This window comes from Ursus arctos, unplaced genomic scaffold, assembly GCF_023065955.2.
Source record: "Ursus arctos isolate Adak ecotype North America unplaced genomic scaffold, UrsArc2.0 scaffold_4, whole genome shotgun sequence".
Taxonomy (NCBI): Eukaryota; Metazoa; Chordata; class Mammalia; order Carnivora; family Ursidae; genus Ursus; species Ursus arctos.
The window spans coordinates 81,718,988-81,739,956 of record NW_026623056.1 but is presented as its reverse complement, the minus strand read 5'-3'; the positions used below and the strand labels follow the sequence as shown (position 1 = coordinate 81,739,956).

Genomic DNA, 20,969 nt, shown 5'->3' with positions numbered 1-20,969 from the left:
AGTTCCCTTTGGAATCCTATCATGTGTGACCTGGTAGGGAATATTCCAGTATGGGAATAGCTTAACATCTGGTGCCTGTCTGAGTTCCCTCCAATCTCGCTGGAACATAAAATGGAGGTTTTCCCTTCCTGTTGCCGCCAATTTTGTTTCAGCGAAGATGTGCTCATTAGAGCTGATGGCGTGTTTTAGGCTGAAGAGTGAGATTACAGAATGATCCTGGATCGATGTATTATAGTCCAGGGCATTTCACGCTCTTTGTCTGGTCCTAGTCCATTCCTTCTCGGTGTCCCCCTGGTGCCTTTCACTGTTCTATTGTCTACCTTCCCTGGCTACAGTATCCGTTTCGTGAGAGTAGGGAATGTGTCTCTTTCGTTCGCTGTTGTATCTCTGGCTTCTAGAGCATGGTAGGTGCTCAGTATGTATTTCTGAATGAATGACTATGTAGGTGGTTGGAAGCATCAGCTCAGGAAAATGCCCAACTACTATATTTTCCCTCCTTTCTTTTCTGGCCACTTTTATGTGTGTATCTTAAGTGCATACAATTTAATGGTACAGAGAAAGAACAGAGTAAGGAGAATAAGCTAAGAGAGTCACAGTTGCTGAGCTTTGAAGGTCTTTCTTTTTCCCACTGTGTGTAACAGTCACCAGGTCAGGGAGAGAGACTGGAAAATGTGAAGGAAGGACTTGAATTAACCTGGGTAGCCCCAAAAGGCTGAATCACATTTAGTGGTTTCATAATGTGAATTTCTGTTTGCAGGGCACTCTGTACCAGATTAATGTTCTCAGTTTGGATTTGCTCCCAGAAATAAACCCCATTAGTCTGCTTCTAAGCAGAGAGCGGGGTTTCTATTTTGTTTTGCCCATCTCCCTCTCCCCTCCTCCCACTTCACGCCCCCTCTGAAACACCAAAAGTTAAGGTTTTCAGAATACTGTGCAATGTAATTAAATTTAAGGTAAAAGCCCATTTTCTTTTTGACTTGGATGAACTAAGAAGAGTTGATTGGACTTAACCTCTTGAGTGTTTCCAGTTTTGATTGATTTTGAAACATTGGGAGGGAGGGAGGAAGGGAGGGAGGGGGGAGGAAGGGGGGAGGTTATCAAATGCACCTCTCAGTTTTGCTACTGCGTTTTGAAATACATATAATTTCCAACAGAAAGTCCATTTATGCTTTCAGGGTTTTCAGTGTCTGGAGAGGAGCAGAGCTTTGTAAGTATAGAGTTTAGGAAGGAACACAAGGGTTAGCAGCCCTATGAAAGCAACATAGCAGTGGGCCCCGTGGGCAGCTTCCCTCTGGGCAAAGACAAGTTTAATTCTCTACATATCTTACTTGGGTTATTTCTCATCTCGGGAGGGCCAGTCTCAGTGGGTGATGTTACTTCTCACCTGCTAGCGTGTAAGAGTCCATGCACCTGCCAGGTGGGCAGAGGTGATGCCCTCTCACCTGCCAAGCTGTTCGCCCACCCTGCACCCTGAGCTCTTTCTGTTAAACTACCCGTTGGTGACTCACTTATCCCCTCCTTTCTCCCCCCCCTCCCATGCTGCAGACCATAAAACCATGGGAAACGCAGAAAGTCAAAATGTAGAGCATGAGTTTTATGGAGAAAAGCATGCCAGCCTGGGGCGCAAGCACACGTCGCGCTCACTGCGCCTGTCGCACAAGGCACGGCGGACGAGGCACGCGTCCTCGGGGAAGGTGATCCACAGGAACTCCGAAGTAAGCACGCGATCCAGCAGCACGCCCAGCATCCCCCAGTCCCTGGCTGAAAATGGCCTGGAGCCCTTCTCCCAGGAAGGCACCCTAGAGGACTTCGGGAGCCCCATTTGGGTGGACCGAGTGGATATGGGCTTGAGACCCGTGTCGTACACCGATTCTTCCATCCCTCCCAGCGTAGACAGCAGCATCGTCCTCACAGCCGCCTCTGTGCAGAGCATGCCCGACTCGGAGGAGAGCCGGCTTTACGGGGATGACGCTACGTACTTGGCTGACGGGGGCAGGAGGCAGCGTCCCTATACATCCAATGGGCCCACGTTCATGGAGACGGCGAGCTTTAAGAAGAAACGCTCCAAATCTGCAGACATCTGGCGGGAGGACAGCCTGGAATTCTCACTCTCTGATCTGAGCCAAGAACATTTAACAAGCAACGAAGAGATCTTGGGTTCCACCGAAGAGAAAGACTGCGAGGAGGCTCGGGGGATGGAACCCCGGGTGAGCCCCCGGCAGCTCAGCACCTGTCAGCGTGCCAATTCCCTGGGTGACCTGTATGCTCAGAAAAACTCCGGGGTGACGGCAAACGGGGGGCCCAGGAGCAAATTTGCAGGCTACTGCCGGAATCTGGTGTCTGATATTCCCGATCTTGCAAACCGTAAGATGCCACCAGCTGCTGCCGAAGAGTCTCTTCCGTATAGTAATTATAACACACTTCCCTGTAGGAAATCTCACTGTCTCTCTGAAGGTGCCACCAACCCACAAATTAGCCATAGCAACAGCATGCAAGGCAGAAGAGCAAAAACAACTCAGGTAAAGTGATTGAAATCTGTTTCAATATTTTGGAAATGGTGCATGACTCGAAGTGCATGATTTTGCTCTTCCAAGGTTCCCCATCTTTGAGTCGGTTTTACCCCGTGTGCCTGCTGCCTGCCACAGCTGGGGCTGCTTCCCCGAGGATTCGCCTCGGCTCTGCTTCGCCCCTCTTCCAGTTCTGTGGCTAGGGGTGGGATTAAGGAACAAGTGTGTGTGTGTGTGGGGGGGGGGTGATGTGGTAGGAGTGAGAATAAAGCTGATAAGTTCATACTAGGGAACTGCTGCCTCTCCAACTCAGATCTTGAACAGCGTCTCGCTTATTCTGAGCCTGCTTCCTCTCCCCGGACCGATGGGCACGGTGGGCTGTGGACTCTTGGAGGAGCTCTCCAGGGCCGCAGGTGGGAAGAGAGGTTCGTCGGAAGCTCCTTGGAGGAGGCATTTTTGATTCAGGGCGGGCTCTGGTCATTTGTCAGCTTCTCTCGGAGGTTGGCAGGCTTCCTGCCTTACCAGGAGCCATTTCAATTTCCTGTTCCTTGCGATGCTGGCCAGCCCTGTCTCTGGAGGGAGGTGTAGCGGAAGGAATAACATGGGCGGGTTCCCGTTCCTACTTTGCAGCCAACAAGTGGTCTGACCTTGGGCAAACCCTGACTTCTAGTTGCTCCTCTGAAAAATGGGAGTAAAAATGCTCATCTGCCTTGCTCCGGGGTCCAGGGCAGGAGACAGTGGGTGTGAAGACAGTTTTCAAAGATTTTTTTTTACAAGTGCATGGCTAATGAAAAGAGAACTCATCACCTGAATGGGTAATGATACTCCCGGGAGCCTCGGAGCCCGTCATGCACTCCTGCATGCCTCGGTCCTTTTCTGGTCCTGCTGTTCCCGGTCGCCGAGTTCTGGGAGTCCTGGCTTGTGCTGAGGATGGGTTCGTGGTTTGCATGACGGGGCTTCAGAATCAGGAATCCAGATCAAGCCCATTTGCCTTGAAAGGCACGTCAGCAAGCAGGGCGACCCGTGAACAGCCCTGCGGTCAGTGGGAAAGCAGCAGGTGCCCTCCGACCTGACCAGGAGGGGATGGTGCTGCCCCATACAAGTGACACAGGCATGTCGAGGTTAAGTTCTCTCAGGAAGGGGGTCTAAATATAATGGGCAGATGGTGGGGAACCCGAGGAGGGGGCAAAGAAAATTGGCATTAGACTGCCTGTGTTCTTGCTGGAGAGCAGATTTTTAAAATTGCCAAAAATCTCAGGTTTCTAATTTTATGTTGGAATTTTAAGTTCTCATGTACAAGTCATCAGGGGAGAGTGTTTCTTGTTTCTTCTACTACTCTAGACTTCTGTATTAGAATAACTAAAACTTACTGTATGTTCCTCCAGGTTTATATGGGTTAAAGGAACCCGTGTTTGACCTCTCCCCTCCTTTTCTTTTCGAAATTACGTCTACCTGTGATAAAAACACACGTGACATTTGCCGTCTTGACCATCGTGAAGTGGGTAGTTCAGTGGCATGAAGTACATTCATACTGTTGTGCACCCATCACCACCGTCCGTCCCCAGAACTCTGTCCATCTTGAAAAACTGAAACTCAGTCCCTGTGAATCAACAACCTCTTATCCCCCTCCCCCCACTGCCGCCCAGCCCCTGGCAACCCCCAGTGTGTTTTCTGTCTCCATGAATTTGACTACTCTAGGGATCTCCTGTAAGTGGAATCACGTAATATTCGTCTTCTTGTGACCGGCTTACTTCCCTTAGCAGAATTTCCTCAAGATTCATCCATGTCGTAGCCAGGATTTCCTTCCTTTTTAAGGCTGAATAATATTCCAGCGTATGTGTAGGCTGCAATGTTCTTCTTTCCATTCATCTGCTGGAGGGCAAGTTCTGCTGATGGTGTCCAAGCCAGGCACTGTGGTTCTACCCCTTCTCACCTGGGTGACTTCGGGCAAAAAAACCCCCGTCGGATGGGGATAATAATAAGGCCTTTCGAGAAAATGGAATGCAGTAACACAGTGCCTGGTCCTTTGGAAGCAGCCAGTAGGGGAGAATTTGCTATGCTCCTTATTAGTGGTGGTATAGGAGTTGAGGGCCCAGGGTGGTTTGGTTTTTGCTGTCCAAGTCTTGTGTCTTAGGAACAGAGCTGTTGGAAAGGTCGACTCTGCAGTCTGAGGAGGTGAGCGTGATGGTACATCTAGACACACACCTGCATTTTTTCCCCATCTCTTTTCTGGGGAGAGATTAACGGTAGGAATGACGGAATAACCCCACTGTGGTCCTTCTGCCCACCCTGGGGGGGCTATTCCTCACTGTCGGTTTGGGAAGTGGAGACACAGGTGAGATAAGTGATCTGTCCTGGGACCTGAAAGGGGCTGAAGGCTCTGTCTTGAAGGCATGGCCAGAATAGCATTGCGGGGCTGATATGAAGAGAGGGGCTGCTGGCCTTCAGGAGGGAGAGAAGGGTGCATGGTATAGGCAGTTGAGAAATGAGCATCACCTGTGACCATCCCTCTTACCTGGAACAATGCCAAGTAGGACTTCTTTCCTTTTTTTTTTTTTAAGAGAGAGTTGGGGAAAGGGCAGAGGAAGAGAGAGAATCTTAAGCAGACTCCACAGTGAGCACGGAGCCGGATGCAAGGCTCGATCCCAGGACCCCGAGATCATGTCTTGAGCCGAAATCAAGAGTCCGACGCTTACCCAACTGAGCCACCCAGGCACCCCCCATTAGCACATATTCTGTGTGAGATCTAAGAGGGATGCCTGGATGTATTCTGGCTCCCCAGCTCTGTGCCCTCCCCTCCACCCCACCGGGGACGGCTGGACCTCTGCTTCATCCCCCCCCCCCCCCAACTGATGGGGCTTTGAGCCTTTGAGTCACGGCTGACTACACCCAGAAGAGAGGGGCAGAGCAGTTTTCTCCTGCAGAGCCGGTGCCACTGCAAGCTCTCACGTGTCATTGTTATATGAAATTTCCATCTTTGGCTTGCCGCCTTCTAAAATTGTTAATATATGGAAGTGAGATCATCTCAATGTGGTGTCTCAGAAAGTCCCTGCCTAGGCAGCTTAATGCAATGCAGAGTGCAACAGACTCGCAATCCGGAGAAGTCCATTTACGTCCTGGCTGGCTCCTCACTGACCAGTGACCTTGGGCAAGTCACTCCATCTTGCGTGCCCGACAGGCTCCTTCTCTGTTCAGGGCGAGCAACACCAGCCTCTGACGGGGCCATTAGGGGACCCGAGTGGGCACCATGCATGGAAGGCTTTTGCGGAGTCTATAAAATGAACGGAAGAATTATTTTCGTATTGACTTTAGATGTTGAGTGAGGATCTTTAATGACTTGAAACAAACCCCAGAATTATGCACACAACACTATCCATCCACCCACGCTTCCTCGTCTAAGTTTGGCGTGTTCATCCAACGCGATTTCTTGAGAACCCACTATGTTCCAAACAGTGTATTTTAAGAGACAGTGGGTGTGGAAGCTTCCTTGAAAAGACTTCTTTTTTTGTTCTTTTTTTGTTGTTGTTGTTGGTAAAAGTTTCTGACCCAGGGGATCTCTTCAGCGAGTTTGGATCAGAGATGTTAAAGTTCCCTCATCTGCCCTGGTGACGTAGTCAGATCTGTAACTGTCTGTCAGCAATTTTACTCCCCAGAAAAAGAGTTTCTGGCAGACATTTGGCCCCCAGAGCGTGGCCTCTAAGCCTGGGATAAAATATGTTTTATCTGAAATAATGTGAACAACTTCATTTGATTTGGAAATGATCAAAAAAGAGTTTTTGACCATTTTTCCTGTTTTTTGTATTTGTTCAGTAGTTGGACATGTTACTGAAACATGAGGCATTGGAGTTCACATGTAGTTTTTAGAAAATGGTACATATTATATGCCTGCCACGCAGTGAGTGCTGAGGAATTATTTAATTCAGTACGTGGCGTAAAAATTGGTGTTGCGAGTCGGTTTGTATTCATTTGTTGGGAGGGTTTGCCCATACCCCTTAAAGCAGAGTTTCCTTGCATTGATTTCTGTAGAGATACAGAGGAGATCACCCCTTGATTTCGTGGATACCTCACTGGTCTTTTGGACCGAACCTTATTGTCTCGATATTCCCATGGTTAACAGACAGAGCTGGAGCAGCCTGGTAGCACGTGAAGATGTTCTGAGATCCAGCCGAGCTGAGCTTGTCAGTCCAAGCCCTGTTTTCTGTCGGTTATGTAACCTGGATGGATCTCGGTGCCTCTTTAACGGGGCTCGTGTGAGTTCCACACGGGAGTGAGTACGGAGCTCTGGGCACGCTGTCCTGCGCAGAGTAGAAGCTCAGTCAGTGCTGGTTATTCGTCGTGATGGGAGTAGTTTGGCTTTGTATTTTAGAGCTCAGCCCTCCTGCGTCTCAGACTTCCAGTGGGTGAGGTGGAAAGAGAAAACCGCCAACTGGCGGAGCGTCTTGGAGCCAGGTTCTGTGTTTCAAAGGGAAGCTTTGGCTTGGGGCCATTGTGCAGGACGTGTGGGGAGAGCTTCATTCATCCACTTCGAAGATGGAAGAATGGGCGCTGCTCTTACCAAGAAGGTCTCGAGGAGCCACGGCCTTGAGAGAGCGAGGGGCCCCTGCTCAGAGCCCCTTGTGGAGATGTGACAGCTGTTGACATGTTTGTGTGTTTGTGCAGTTTCTGACCACCTCGGCGTTTCCAGAAATCCTTCACACCCTAGCGTGTGGAGTCGGAACAAGGTAAGGCAGAGCTCTCCACGAGAGCTTCTGGCCCCCGTGGACTCATGTCCAGCTCACAGATCACCTCTCTGTCCAGCCCCCTCGCTTCGCAGGGGAGGAAGTGTATCTAAGGAGATGAGGCTTGACAAGGTGTCGCAACGGGATTCAAATCCAGGTCTCCTGACTCACTGACTGGGGTCGTTCTTCAGAAACCCACACCCCCCACACCGTACTACCTCCTCATTCCTGAACAGATTCCAACTCATGTGCCCTCAGATTCTAAGATCAAAATCCTCAGTTCTGGTACAGATGCAGAAAAGGGTGATTGGCTGAAAAGAACGTAGGAATGTCCACCACCATAGGCCGACACAGTGGTCCCTGAGAGAGGGGGTCCGCGGCAGCTTTAGAAGGAAACCTTGTTTTCTTGTTTGGAAAGGCAAGTCATGGGCCCCATGGTTCCAGCAACGAGGGGGTTCAGCATTGTCGGAAGATGATCTTGAGTTCCTAGCAAAATTGCGCTGAGTTTGAAAATTTTGTTTTGCTTTACACTCAGCTTAAATGGCTCAGGGATAAGTATGTTCCCTGAGCTGAAAACTGACATCAGCATCCAAGAGATTCTTAACCTTTGGTCACAGACTCCTTTGAGAATTGGATGAAAATTTGGACCCTTTTCTTAGATAAACACATGGACCACCCTTCTGTATTCAATTTCAGGGGCTCCATGGGTTCTCCAAAGTCCTTCTACAAGCTTCTGGTTAATACCCTCAGGTTAATTCTTCATGAAACAACATATTTTCATATAAAATTTATTTTTTAAAAAAAGCCCTCTCTTCCTTCCCTTCTCTTGAGACTGTTTGATGCTTCTTTTTTTCTTTCCCATTGATCTTCCTTTTTCTGGCATCTAAGTTAGGCAATGAGATAGTTGTTTTGAAAGCAAGCCCATCCATTTTCAGGAGTATTTGCCTCTTTGCCAAGATCTTCTTTTGGGGAGTGGGAGGGTGAGTAGGTAGTTGAGGGGTGTCTGTGTTGGTAGTTTCAGACCCTTTATACCTGTACAAAGTACGGCAGACTCTAAAGGGCTTCTGTATATATGGGATGTAGCTATAAATATTTATCACACTAGGAATTAAAACAGGAAAGCAAAAAACCACTTGTTGATTCATTTTAAAATAGCACCAATAAACCCATTATATGTTCACACAAACAACTTTTTATTTAATTTTTTTTACTTTCTAAAATTTAAAAAATTAATGAGGGGAGAGGTGTTATTTTATATTTTTGCAAATCTCTATGATTTCTGGCAAACAGGAGACCCTAGAGTCTCCTATCTGCTTCTGCATTCACTCTCTTGTGAAATGCTGTTTTGGTTGGACTCTAGGGGAAAATGTGGCCTCATTCAGGTAGTTGGAAAAGGGAGGGCCTGAGGCCCCCCTGGAAGTATCTAAGGTTCCTTGGTCTACACTCTGAGCTGCCCATTTATGCTAATATAGGCGGGGGAAGTTTAGGCCTTTGAAATTCACATTTTTAATTTAGTGCTTGAAGAGGGGAACATCTGTGTGCCTTGATGAAAATGCTGGTTTCCTAGCATCGCTGAGGAGGAATAAGGGCTGGAATTAGGAACTTAGAGCCCTTCCAGCCAGCCTGCTATGAAGGCGTAAGAGGGCCTCCGTGGAGCCCCAGGTAGAACTTAGGAAACAGCCGACAGGCTTTTCATCGTCATATGGATCCAGTGTGTTTTGGACGACTGTTGACAGATAATCTAATATGGCCCATCGGACAGCCCATCATGTCTTTCTTACTTTTTCTCCTTTTAAAAAAGTTAAAGAAAATGATTTAAATTAACTCCGGTTATATCCATAAACGACATAATGAAAGTGGATTGCTTGAAGATTGCAAAGTTCGGCTGACAGTTAGGACTCATTTGTAAGCTCAACCGTAGTTGAGTGTGAGCTGGACCCGGAAATGAGTAAACCTTTAAATCAAACTAAAATGTAATCCGTGAGAAACTGTTCTCCTTGTTTTGAAGTTATGGTGGACAATGAACAGCAGTTCATTCACCCAAAGGTGGGTTTAATTAATTAATTAATTAATTTATTTAGATTTTATTTATTCATTTGACACACACACACACACACACACACACACACACACACACACACGAGTGGGGGAGGGGCAGTGGGAGAGGGAGAGCAGGGAGCCAGACTCGGGGCTCCATTCCAGGACCCTGGCATGACCTGAGCCAAAGGCAGACCCTTAACTGATGCAGCCACCCAGGTGTCCTGCAAAAAGGTGGTTTTATTTTTCTGAAGCGTCTTGCCTATTCCACACCAGACTCTGTTCATAGTGCTTTGGGATGTGTCGACAGGAAAAGATCCCTGAGCTCGGGGAGCTTGTTTGGGGTGAAATGGGAGTGTGTATGCAGAAAATAATTAGCATAATAAGCACTTGACATGCTATGGGAAAAAAAGAGCAGGGCAAGGCAGATAAGGCAATGGGGGATGCCGGAGGCAATTCGAGATAGGGTCATCAGACCTGGCCCCCTTGAGAAGGCAGACTTGGGAGTCGGCCATTGATTTGGAAGGTGGGAGTGTGCCCTGTGTGTTTGAGGCAAAGCAAAGAGGCCAGTACGCCTGGACCAGAGTCGGGGCGGGGGAACAAAATGCTGCAGAGAAGCTGGCCTGGCAATCAGAGGAGGGAAAGAAGTCTTTAAGCCGTGTAAAGGACGGACGTGAGCTGAGCCCTAAAGGACAAATATACTCCTGGAAGCAAGGATGGTTGAGAGTATGCACTCCCATTGCACTGACTGGTAGGTCGATCCAGTGCTCCAGTGTGAAGGCTGGACCTCTGCAGGGGGCTTTGCAAGGCAGATGCATGGCTCCTGGGAGGTCTGCCTAAGAGCAGTGTGCAGGGTGCGTTGAGGAAGGACGAGGAAAGAGAGCTTGTTGCTGAACCACAGGCGTGGCTCTGAGAAAGGAAGACAAGAACCCTCGGGACAATGTGATAGCTACATCGTGGGTAGTGAGGAGGGGAAGGATGACTACAAGGTTCGAGGCAGCTACCTAGAAAAACAGATGAATAGAGAGAAGATGATTCATTAACTTAGATGTTGGCAGTCCCCAGTCTGGAGTTACCTGAAGCAACATTTCAAGCATCTGCCAACTTACTTCTGACTCCCTTTTTAGCAATGGTAAGAACTTGGGGTCGAGAGAAATTTTGAGTCACTCCCATTGGGGATCATTAGAGAAGGAGGGAGAATGTGTTGAAAACATAAAAAGGCATGGAAATTTTGTCTTGGGACAGGAAGAAGGGGGAAATGGAGCCGGGTTTTAGAAATGCCTCAAATGGAGTTGGGACATGTACAAGGGGGCTGATAGTGGGAGACCCACTGGGGAGAATTTACAAACTTCAGAATTTGAAATGCAAAAAGGCACTGGACATTTGGGGAGAGAGAGAGAGAAAAAAAAAAGCTTTACAATGATGAAAAAGTAACTGCAATATTTCTAGCAAGTCAGGAATGGCAATTATTAGTGACAGTGCCCAGTAGTTATTAATCAACTACTGATGTAGAAAACATCACCGCTTTGGGGCGCCTGGGTGGCTCAGGCAGTTAAGCATCTGCCTTTGGCTGGGTCATGATCTCAGGGTCCTGAGATCAAGCCCTGCATCAGGCTCCTTCTCAGTGGGGAGCCTGCTTCTCCATCTCCCGCTCCTTCTCCCTCTGCCCGCCACTCCCTCTGCTTGTGCTCTGTCAAATAAATAAATAAAAATCTTTAAAAAAAGAAAAAAAACATCACCATTTCGTAGGTTATGATGTTTTGTGAATGTGAAAATACTTAAAAGGAACTTCACTAGCTCATACCAGTCTTGGTCAGCCTGTTTTCCCCAGTTTCCTCTGCAGCAGCCTTCCATGTTAGTGGCCCTAGCGAGTGCGGTCAGGCAGTGCCTTCTCTCCCTGGGCCAAGATGAAAATAAGGCTGAAGGTGGAAATGACAATAATCGTAGTTAATGCTTTTGAGCAGGTACTGTGTGCTGGTCACAGTTCTAGAAACCTTTTTGGGTTAACTCAGTTTCACAGCATCTTACAGAGTGTTCGAAAGCATAGATAACTGTTGTTTTACAGTGGGGAAACTGAGGCACAGAGCGGTTCAAAGTAACTTACCTAGGATTGGTATTGACCATACTGAGATTACCAAGGGAGAGTATCCTAAGAGTATATATCAAGTATACCAAGGAGAGAACACTGGGTACCAAAGACCGTATTCATGCATGTGCATGTGTGTGGGAGGGGGTACTTAACAGTTCTGGGGATAAGAAGATGATAAACCAGGGGAGGAGTATTTTAGAATTTAACAAGGCAAAAATTGTTCTAATTCAAAGCTTCTGCAGGTCGAAATTTCCTCAGCCCACTGAAAGTCAGTGAACTCTCTATATTTCACTTCTCTATATAGGTATATAAAAGCAAAGCTGGATTCATCAGGGAAATTAAACAAAGTAACCAACGAAATAGTTTCTAATTGCATTTGACTTATAACTACAAATGGCTGATTGATCTTACTGTCCTTGAATTGCCCCAGGGCCCTTGAACTTCGTGGCTAATTACCTTTTGAAAACTGTGTTCACCTGTCATTAACACAGAAGACCTGGCCCTCAGAGTATTTGTAAGTTGCCCAGGAAACACCCGGAGCCTTGCCACAATGTATCGTTAGTCCACATTCATGCTGGGTGACCAGAGTATGGGCTTTAAATTTGCCGCCTGCCTTCTCCAGCTTCATACCGGAGTTCATGTCAGCATTTGTGGTCCAGCTCTGAGGACTGCGATCACTCTTGCCTAGCAGCTGTGGCATGCTTTGGGCTACAGCTGTGGCCACTTGTACATCCAGCAGGACAGTACGTACGTTCATGCTGGGAAACTGCCGTGGAAACTGGTGAGTGCTCCAAAAATCTGGCTTGGGAGGATGTGTCCGGGGAGACCAGGCTTTAAGAGCCTCTATACCCCATGCATGTTGTGTATAATCGGAAGCCTCTTCAGTGGAGTGTTTCTAACACGGACAGTGTATTTTGAGTAATTTCCAGGAAATCTCTAACTGGATCGTGCGTCATGTTGGGAGTCACTTCTCTGTGTAGCTAGGGTCTTACCATTTCCGTTGATCTCCTTTGACTTCCGAATTAGAACTCAGTATTTGATTAATTACTAGGACCTATCAATGCTACGATACCTCACTCAGTATGAAGGAACATACCTTGCATTTGCTACAAACACTGCTGAGGCTCCCATGAGATTCTTCCCTAGGGTTGGTTTTTAGATTCCTTGCTGCTGGGAAGAGTGGGGGAAGTTCTCAGGGGCTTCTAAGTATGGGGAGAACCTGTTTTCTCAGGCGCCAAATGTCCTTGAGAGTGAGGTAGGGAAGAGGAGGAGCCTGTGGCAAGATGACCACCAGGAACATTTGCGTGACAGTGGTGCCACCTTTCTTCTGAGCTTTTAGGGGCATTGCAGTGATAGGCATCCTGGCATCTGAGAGTGACAGGCATTTGGGATGCAGCCTTAGAGGGATGGATGCCTGGTGTTTTTCAAAGTGTGAACTTGAAACTAATACAATACTGTATGTTAACTAACTGGAATGAAAAAAAAAAAAACTGAAGTGGGAACCCAGAGCCTCTATGTCAGAGTATCCGGCTTGGGTTTGTACCAGAGATTCTGAGACCCTATGAACTGGTATTTCTCGTGTGGCACTTAGGCATTTGGGTAGTACAGTTCTACAGATGATTCTTTCCCCCAGTAAAGTTGGAGGTTGCTGGTACACGGGAGCCTCTCACTGACCATTCCGGTGCTGAATAGTGCCTCTGGTTAGGTAGTCCTCATTTCCCGTGATGCGAGAGTCTGGGCCTTTGGGTATTTGGGACATCCCAAGCTTCTTGACCAAATCAGGGCTGGGGCTGGGCAACCCGCATGTTTTCCAACAGGCTGGGTCACATATCAGTGCGGGACGTGTACCACCGAGCCTGCTCAGCCACTTGTGGAAACAAGGTGGAGTCGGCTTGGATCCCGAGCATTCCCCAGCGGTTACACGAGGGGTGTGCAAGCTCAGCTAGGGCCAGCAGGCCTCTTACCTGGGGCAAGCACTTCTTCGCTCAGGTCAGTGGCCATCCCAGAGCTGAGCACACAGAGCCTGGGCCACTGCAGGACTACAGCATCGGTGGGCATGAGCAGATGTTCAGGTCTGGCAGAGAGGTGAGTGTCTAGTTTCTAGAGGCCCCAGGGTATTTTGTAAAGGGGTAAATGGTTTGTGGGAAAGTCAGAGACTGTTAAGACACATGCTCTTGAGGGTTTGGCCTGTCTCGTCTCTGCCTGTTTCCCTCCTCTTTCATCTTCTCCTTCCCCTTATCCCCACTGGGAGATTTGAGCTCTTTGCCTGGCAAGTCAAGGCAAATAGATAGTCCCCTAGCTTTTGCTGGGAAAACCTGGAAAGGGCCTTGTTGACAAAAAAGGGTAAGGCATGGAGTTGACTATGTAGACACAACGTGGCCAGGTGCTACTTGCCACTGAGCAGTGGGGCTGCCATATTATAGTGGAAAAGGTAGCTGGAAATGTGGTTTCTGACTCCAGTGGGCCACCAGCCAGGCTTGTGACTTTCTGAGCCCCAGCGTCCTCATCCATTCATCAAGGGGATGGCTTTGCAAGGTTCCTTCCCATTCTAGAGCTCTAGGAATTACAAGATACCTTGTGTGCATTCTCTCCCTTGTCTTTCTCTTACGGACCAGGGAAGTTACCAGCATAGCTTATCTCTCCCTGTCTTACAGAGACGCTTCTCACCTCTGCATTTTAGAGGGGAGCTTTTAACTGATGCCTTCATTTCTTCCCGGGAAAGACTGAGACACATGAAAATGAATCCAGATGTTTGGGAAATTTACAAACTCCTCATCTCCCACAACTCACAGTTATCTTGAATCATCAGTCATGGCAAATTTCTTTATTGTCTTACTGACATGGTCACTGTCCCTGCTGGGAGAAATGGGAGTTCTTAACTGTGTTTTTCTGTTTGTATAGAGAATTTTTACCCACTGGATCTGGGTCCTTCATGACCCTGGTGGGTCATGACAGCAAAGTGATGGGACTAGCAGTGAGAGGGGTATGCCCCTGAGCAGTGCCCACAGTTTCTTTAAGCCCCTCGAAATCCCAGGGGTCTGAACTCCATTGGAAATGCAGTTGGTCCTCCAAAGCTATCTTAACCACTTCCTGCTGTCCTCCTTGTTTTTTCTTTTTTTTCTTTTTTAAAGAATAGTTTTAGATAGTAGAGAGGGCTCTCAGTTAACCTTGGACACCTGGCTGAGGTTGTATTGGCCAGAGCCAGCCACTGTAAAATTGTTCATTTTCCTCCCTTTACATACAGTTCTCTTTGTTGTTGGTTTTTTTTCTTTTTGAAGGTGCACAATGTAATGATTTAATATATGTATACATTGTGAAATGATTACCACAATCAAGTTAATTAACACATCCATCGCCTCACATAATTACCTTTTTGTATGTGTGTGGTGAAAACACTTAAGATCTATTCCCTTAGCAAATTTCAAGTGTATAATGCAGTATTAACTATATCCACCATGCTGCACATTAGATCCCTAGAACTTACTAACTTTTTTAATAAAGATTTTATTTATTTATCTAAGAGAGAGCGAGAGCATGAGTGGGGTGAGAGGTAGAAGCCGAGTCCCCACTGATCAGGGAGCCTGATGCTGGGCTCGATCCCAGGACCCTGAGATCATGACCTAGCCAACGTCAGACGCTTAACTGACTGAGCCACCCAGGCACCCCTAGATGTTATCAACTTTATAACTGAAAGCTGGTACCCTTTGACCACCATCTCCCCATTTCCCCCACCCCTCCACCCCTGGCAGCCACTGTTCCACTCTCTGTTCTGTGAATTCAACATTTTTGCATTCCACATAAAAGTAAATCATGCAGCATTTGTCTTTCTGTGTCTCCTCTTGCTTGTCATGTCTGTGCCCATCTTTTAGCCGTTCACTTAGTGTCTCTTCATGACGAAGGTGAAGTGAAGTTTGAGGCCCTCACTTAGAATTGACCAAGTGAAGTGCTTAGAGATACGGGGGCACGGCACCTGTCCGGGTCTCGTGCAGGACCGCGTCCGTTCCTGGCCTGGTTCATTCTGCCCCATTGCCTCTCAACAAATATTTGAACCCAAAGCATTCATTTTTATGCCAACTCAGAATAGTCTGTTTTTATATTTTCGAACCATAATTGGATGCTTATGAGACTGAAGGCTCAAAAAGTGGTTAAATCCTCAAACCCTGTATTACTTGGCCATCTCTTTTGTGTCAGACCCGTGTTCCTGTTCTCTTCCTTTGAGAAAAACCAGTCTAATTTCTTATCCATGAGACCGTTGCACTGTCCTCTCCAATATTGCTGTCATTATCCCTCCTTGATTACTACCATTATTTAATTATTGTTTATGGATATGCCTGTAGCACTTTAGAGCAATTAAGCTTCTGATTTAAGAACAGACCTGTCTGTGTCCCGGAAATGTTCAACTTGAGAACAGGGACAGTGCTTTGGAACTTCCAAATGTTTTTAAACTGGGAATTGATACCCCGCGTGTTGGCGGTTGCCCTAAGCTGTCACTTGGCCCAGGGGCAGTGAGTAGCTTGCTTCGGGCTCCTAGCATCCCGGCTTTGAAAGGGCAAGGTAATTGGAGAGCCTGCCTTGGAGCTGTGGGCCCCACAGACTTATTTAGCTCAATGCAGAGTGAGAGGCTGCTTGTTTTCAAGAAATGAAGCCGATTACAGCATGAGGACTCCTGCCTATTCGTGGGACATGGGTCCTTGCTGGGTGAGTGGGTGAGGCAGTGCACTAGTTTATCTTTTTAGTCTCCACGTTAGAAAACAGAAAAAAGGGTATTAGCTGCAAAGACCTTGTATCCATTGTAACCCCCTACCTCTGCAACAGCTAATCAGCCTGCAGAATTTCCTGGAGTTTTGGGCAGGCTGATGAGGGTAAGGGTGCTGAGCTTTCTCAGCATGGCCGTGGGAGAATCTATAGCTGATTTGCCAGCTAGGTAATTATCTAAGTCAGATAAGTGATAAGCTCTTGGAAGCGTTCCTTGTTTTTTAATATGTATTTCTTGAACGTTCCAGATCGTTCGCATTCATGCCAGGACGGCTTGGTGGCTTTCCCCGAGCCGCTCTGCGGGCAAGTTGGGTTTGTGCGAGCCCGGGGGTTGAGGAGGAATTGGTCCGGGACAGGTCGGGAGCTGCAGTGCCCTGAGGGTCCCCTGCAGCTCTCCCGGCCACACAGTCCCCGGCTGACTTCTCTGCGCGATGCATGACTTGCTTTTTTCCCTTTCTGCGCCCAAGGATGTTAATGCCGGCGAGGGCAGTGAGTTTGCGGACAGTGGGATCGAAGGGGCCACCACCGACACGGACCTCCTGTCCAGGCGATCCAATGCCACCAACTCCAGCTACTCGCCCCCCACCGGCCGCGCCTTCGTGGGCAGCGACAGCGGCAGCAGCTCCACCGGGGATGCGGCCCGCCAGGGGGTGTACGAGAATTTCCGTCGGGAGCTGGAGATGAGCACCACCAACAGCGAGAGCCTGGAGGAGGCGGGCTCGGCGCACAGCGACGAGCAGAGCAGCGGCACCCTGAGCTCCCCCGGCCAGTCCGACATCCTGCTCACGGCAGCGCAGGGCACGGTGCGCAAGGCCGGGGCGCTGGCCGTCAAGAACTTCCTGGTGCACAAGAAGAACAAGAAGGTGGAGTCGGCCACCCGGCGGAAGTGGAAGCACTACTGGGTGTCCTTGAAAGGTAAGGCGAGGGAGCGCCCCTCCCCCGGTGCGGGACGCACCTTGCGCCGTGGTGCACCTGCGCGCACCGGCTGTTTTGTGATGACGTGGGGTTTGTATTTTATACCACTTTTAACGAATTGTGTTTTATTGTGATAAGAATACTTAGAATGAGATCTCCCTTCTTAAATTTTTGGGTGTCCGTGACCCTGTCGTGGACTGTAGAGCAGATCTCCAGAACGTAGTCATCTCTCTGAACTGAAACTTTCTGCTCCTTGATGATTCAGTAACCCCTCGCTTCCCCATCCCCACCAGCGCTGTTTTGTTTTCTTTACTTTTTCACAGTTAAGCTAGAGGAGTGTCGCACACCGAGTTTCCTTGTATATACAGCTGCTTCTGATGACAGTTTTGAGGGACATGGTGCAAAAGAAAAAAATTTTTTTAATCAATCAAGTTAGTGAAATACCTCCTCAAATGACTGTTTCAGAGGCAAACTTATTCATTGGAATCCTAGGAAATGACCATTTCTTTAGGTCAAAAATGATAGACTATCACTAATTTCATAAGGTTCAGCCTAGTGCTTAATAGAGTGAGCCATCATAGGTTTGTGAAAAAGTCATTGTTTTACGGTCACACTTTGTATGAGTGTGTGTGTGTACAGATACATACACGTGGGGAGATCACTGCCTTTTCATTAAAAGCGTAATATTTTTATATGTTGCTGTTCATTGTCATTTTAGACTCTTGAAGTATGTGTATATGTCTGCATATGTCTCGGTCGTATAAAAGTCGTAACACATTTGTGAGCTCTGTGTCTTAAAAAGAATACTTGGCGCCCACTTAGACCTTCTGTCCGAAGCCACATTTGAAACAGGGTTAGGATATGGCAGGACGGGTTCGAGGGTTGACAAGCGTGAAGGACAAGCACAGGAGGAAGTCTGGGCTTTCCAGGTGTGGTGTACACTCTAGACCATTTGATACTCAATCTCACTAACTGTGGTTGGTGTGAGAGCTTCCAATCCTCGGGGCGCAGAATACCCTAGAGTCTGCACAGTGAGGCGCAGGCCAACCCCTGCAGGACAAGCAAGGTAGGGTTGTTCCCATTCTTACTAGTTCCAACTGATGCTTCAGTACTTCAGTGAGACTGGAAGGGAGCTGGTTAATTAGACCGTATGTTTCACTGCACGTCACAGAGACCCACGCTGACGATGCGTTAAGCGAGATAGAACTGATTTCCCTCCCGTCGTAGACCATCTGAAGTTGTTGTGGCGACTGCTTCCTATGAGTCATCCAGGTCCCAGGTTCTTTCTGTCTCCTTGCTCTGCTATTCCCAGATCCAGGCCCTGTGATCAAGGTAGCTCACCACCAGGCCCATATTCTTGCAGAAATATGAAGGCATATCCCTCTGCCCTGTATCAGGACCGTTATAACCAAGTACCACAGACTGAATGGCTTAACCAAAGAAATTTATCTTCTCACAGTTCTGGAAGCTGGAAGAGATCCAGGTGGGAGTGGGGTTGGTGTGACACCTGTCTCCTTGGCTTCTAGATGGCTGTCTTCTTCCACTATCTTCCCGTGGCCTTCCCCTTCTGCCTGTGTCCAGATTCCCCCTTCTTAGAAGGATAGCAGTCAGATTGGATTAGGGCCGACTACTATGGCCTCAATTTACTGTAATTACCTTTGTAGAGATCCTAACTCCAAGTACAGTCACATTCTGAGGTACCGGGTTAGGACTTTATTATAGGAATTTGGGGCACTGTAACTCCGCCCATGACAGGCCCTGAATTTGTGTGCTAACCAAGCTTCCCAGGTGGTTCCCACACTAAATTTGAGGACACCAGTGATAGTGTCATAGACTAACAATAATGAGGTGATGATCTTTTACTTGGGACGTGGAAGAGGGCATTGTTTTGTTGCTGCCCTGCCCTTAGAGAATAAAGGGTACTGGAAGGCAGGGTGTGACCTCTTCGAGCAACAGCTCGGGAGCCCGTTAGAGGACGGAGCCTGCACGTTCTTGGTGACCCAGATTTGGATGACACAGTCTGTCAGGATCGAGGCCCAGAACACAGAGCCACTGAGCCCTTTGTTAAGAAACAAATCCTGACGGGTTCCCATTATATCTTGACCTCCTCGGGGCTGGTCCTTGCCACTCAAAGGCAGAACGTGCTGCTGTTTTTTTCTTCGCCTTGGATATCGAGAAATAAAAAAGCAAAACACCTGGGAGCTGTGGGGTAGATTTCTCCAAAGATTCTTCCACTTTAGACAGAATAATTATTTTTTTTTAAATTTCATTTAGAATTAATCTCTGGGGCGTCTCTCTCGGCCGCCGCTGAGCATACAGATGACTTTCAGGGGAAGGTGAAGGCGAATGGACTGCTTTCAGGGGGCACGTGCTTCCTGGGTTTGCTGCTGCCTGTTGATCTTCACACCGAAACAAGTGGAAAATTAGAGTAAAAGCCGATTTTAAGCACCTCCTGTCATGGGTGATTGTAAACCAGCATTGCAAAATTATAAAAACAGCAATCGGAGAAGACTGCAAAATGCACAACAGTTGTACATGCCTGGGTCTGTGGATGTGTCCTCTTCATTATCCGCAGGCTTCAGTCTCTGTCCTCAACCTGCAGTACAGCTGTGTCGCTCCTTTTCTGGTCCGAGTGTGCTAATCATTAGCGTCGTTAGCCCTAAAGATTAGAGCAGGGTTTCTCAACAGGGGCACTATTGACATTTTCTGGATAATTCTTTGTTGTGGGGATGCTGTCCGGGACGTGGCAGGATGTTAGCGGCATCCCTGGCCTCTATCTGCGGGATGCCAGTGGCACCTGCCCCCGTTCCCCCCACGCCTAGTGTCTCCAGACACCACCAGATGTCCTTGACCTCGAGGGCAAAATTGCCTCACTTCAGGAATCTCTGATTTGGAGGAAAATAGCATCCCCTTTCCATTTTCTTTCTTTTTTTTTTTTTTTTTTAAGATTTTATTTATTTATTCGACAGAGATAGAGACAGCCAGCGAGAGAGGGAACACAAGCAGGGGAGTGGGAGAGGAAGAAGCAGGCTCACAGCAGAGGAGCCTGATGTGGGGCTCGATCCCATAACGCCGGGATCACGCCCTGAGCCGAAGGCAAACGCTTAACCGCTGTGCCACCCAGGCGCCCCCCCCCTTTCCATTTTCTTTCCTATATTTATCTCTGAATCTATGCTAGCTTAAGAAGTGAAAATAGTTACACACTCTTCAGTGTGATATATGTGTTTCTGAAAAGACCTGAGATCTTCACAATAACAGGGATTATGGGAAGAATAAGGTTGGGGCAGACTACTTAACAGGTATGTCATTAAATTATATGCATGCAACTTCTGCGTAGCCCAGCACTACATAGAGAGATAGATAGATCGATAACTAAATGCCCTGCTAAAAATACTCACATAGTTCACATCTTACTTTTTAACAATAAATACTGTAGAAAATGTGGGACTTCGCTTTTAAGAACAAAGTAACTATAACTTGAATAGGTAGAAAGAATTGAAACGCCTGAATTATTGAGACCAGGACAACGAGGAAGAAACCATAAAGGTCAGGAGCACCAGGCTTTTGGGAAACTCTGCCAAGGGAAACACTGGGAAGCGAGTGGACGTGACGTTCAGCTGAGTTTGGGGATTTGCATTCCGCAGCTGTTAACCTACAGATGTGAAATGTGACGGGCTGCGAAGCACCGCCTTTGAACTCATGGGACTTTCCCATTGATCCCCATCGTTCTACCTTTTGCTAATCACATAGAAGCCAATTTGCTTTATGAAAGCTCGTATTGTAGCTGAGTAGATTGTACTTTCAAGGACTTTGCTGTTCACGTAAAGCGTGGCCCTCGCGGGTGGTTAAGATGTGGAGAACTGAGTTAAGAAAGAGTCATGAAGTTGGGCCCGGGCTTCCCCTGAAATTGGTCTCGATTAGTTGACAGTAAACGTTCAGCTAGTAATT

At 47.8% G+C, this 20,969-nt stretch overlaps 1 protein-coding gene across 3 annotated transcripts in view; it reads left to right on the top strand.

Annotated features, from left to right (window-relative positions):
* TIAM1 (TIAM Rac1 associated GEF 1) overlaps window positions 1-20,969 on the top strand; it is a 466,206-nt gene that overhangs the window by 332,759 nt on the left and 112,478 nt on the right. For all 3 annotated transcript variants that reach the window (XM_057306891.1, XM_057306890.1, XM_048214774.2), the window contains 2 exons: window positions 1,546-2,519; window positions 16,574-17,021. In XM_057306891.1, coding sequence (XP_057162874.1) covers window positions 1,557-2,519; window positions 16,574-17,021 — 1,411 coding nt within the window. In that variant the 5' untranslated portion in view covers window positions 1,546-1,556. The remainder of the gene's footprint in view (window positions 1-1,545; window positions 2,520-16,573; window positions 17,022-20,969) is intronic.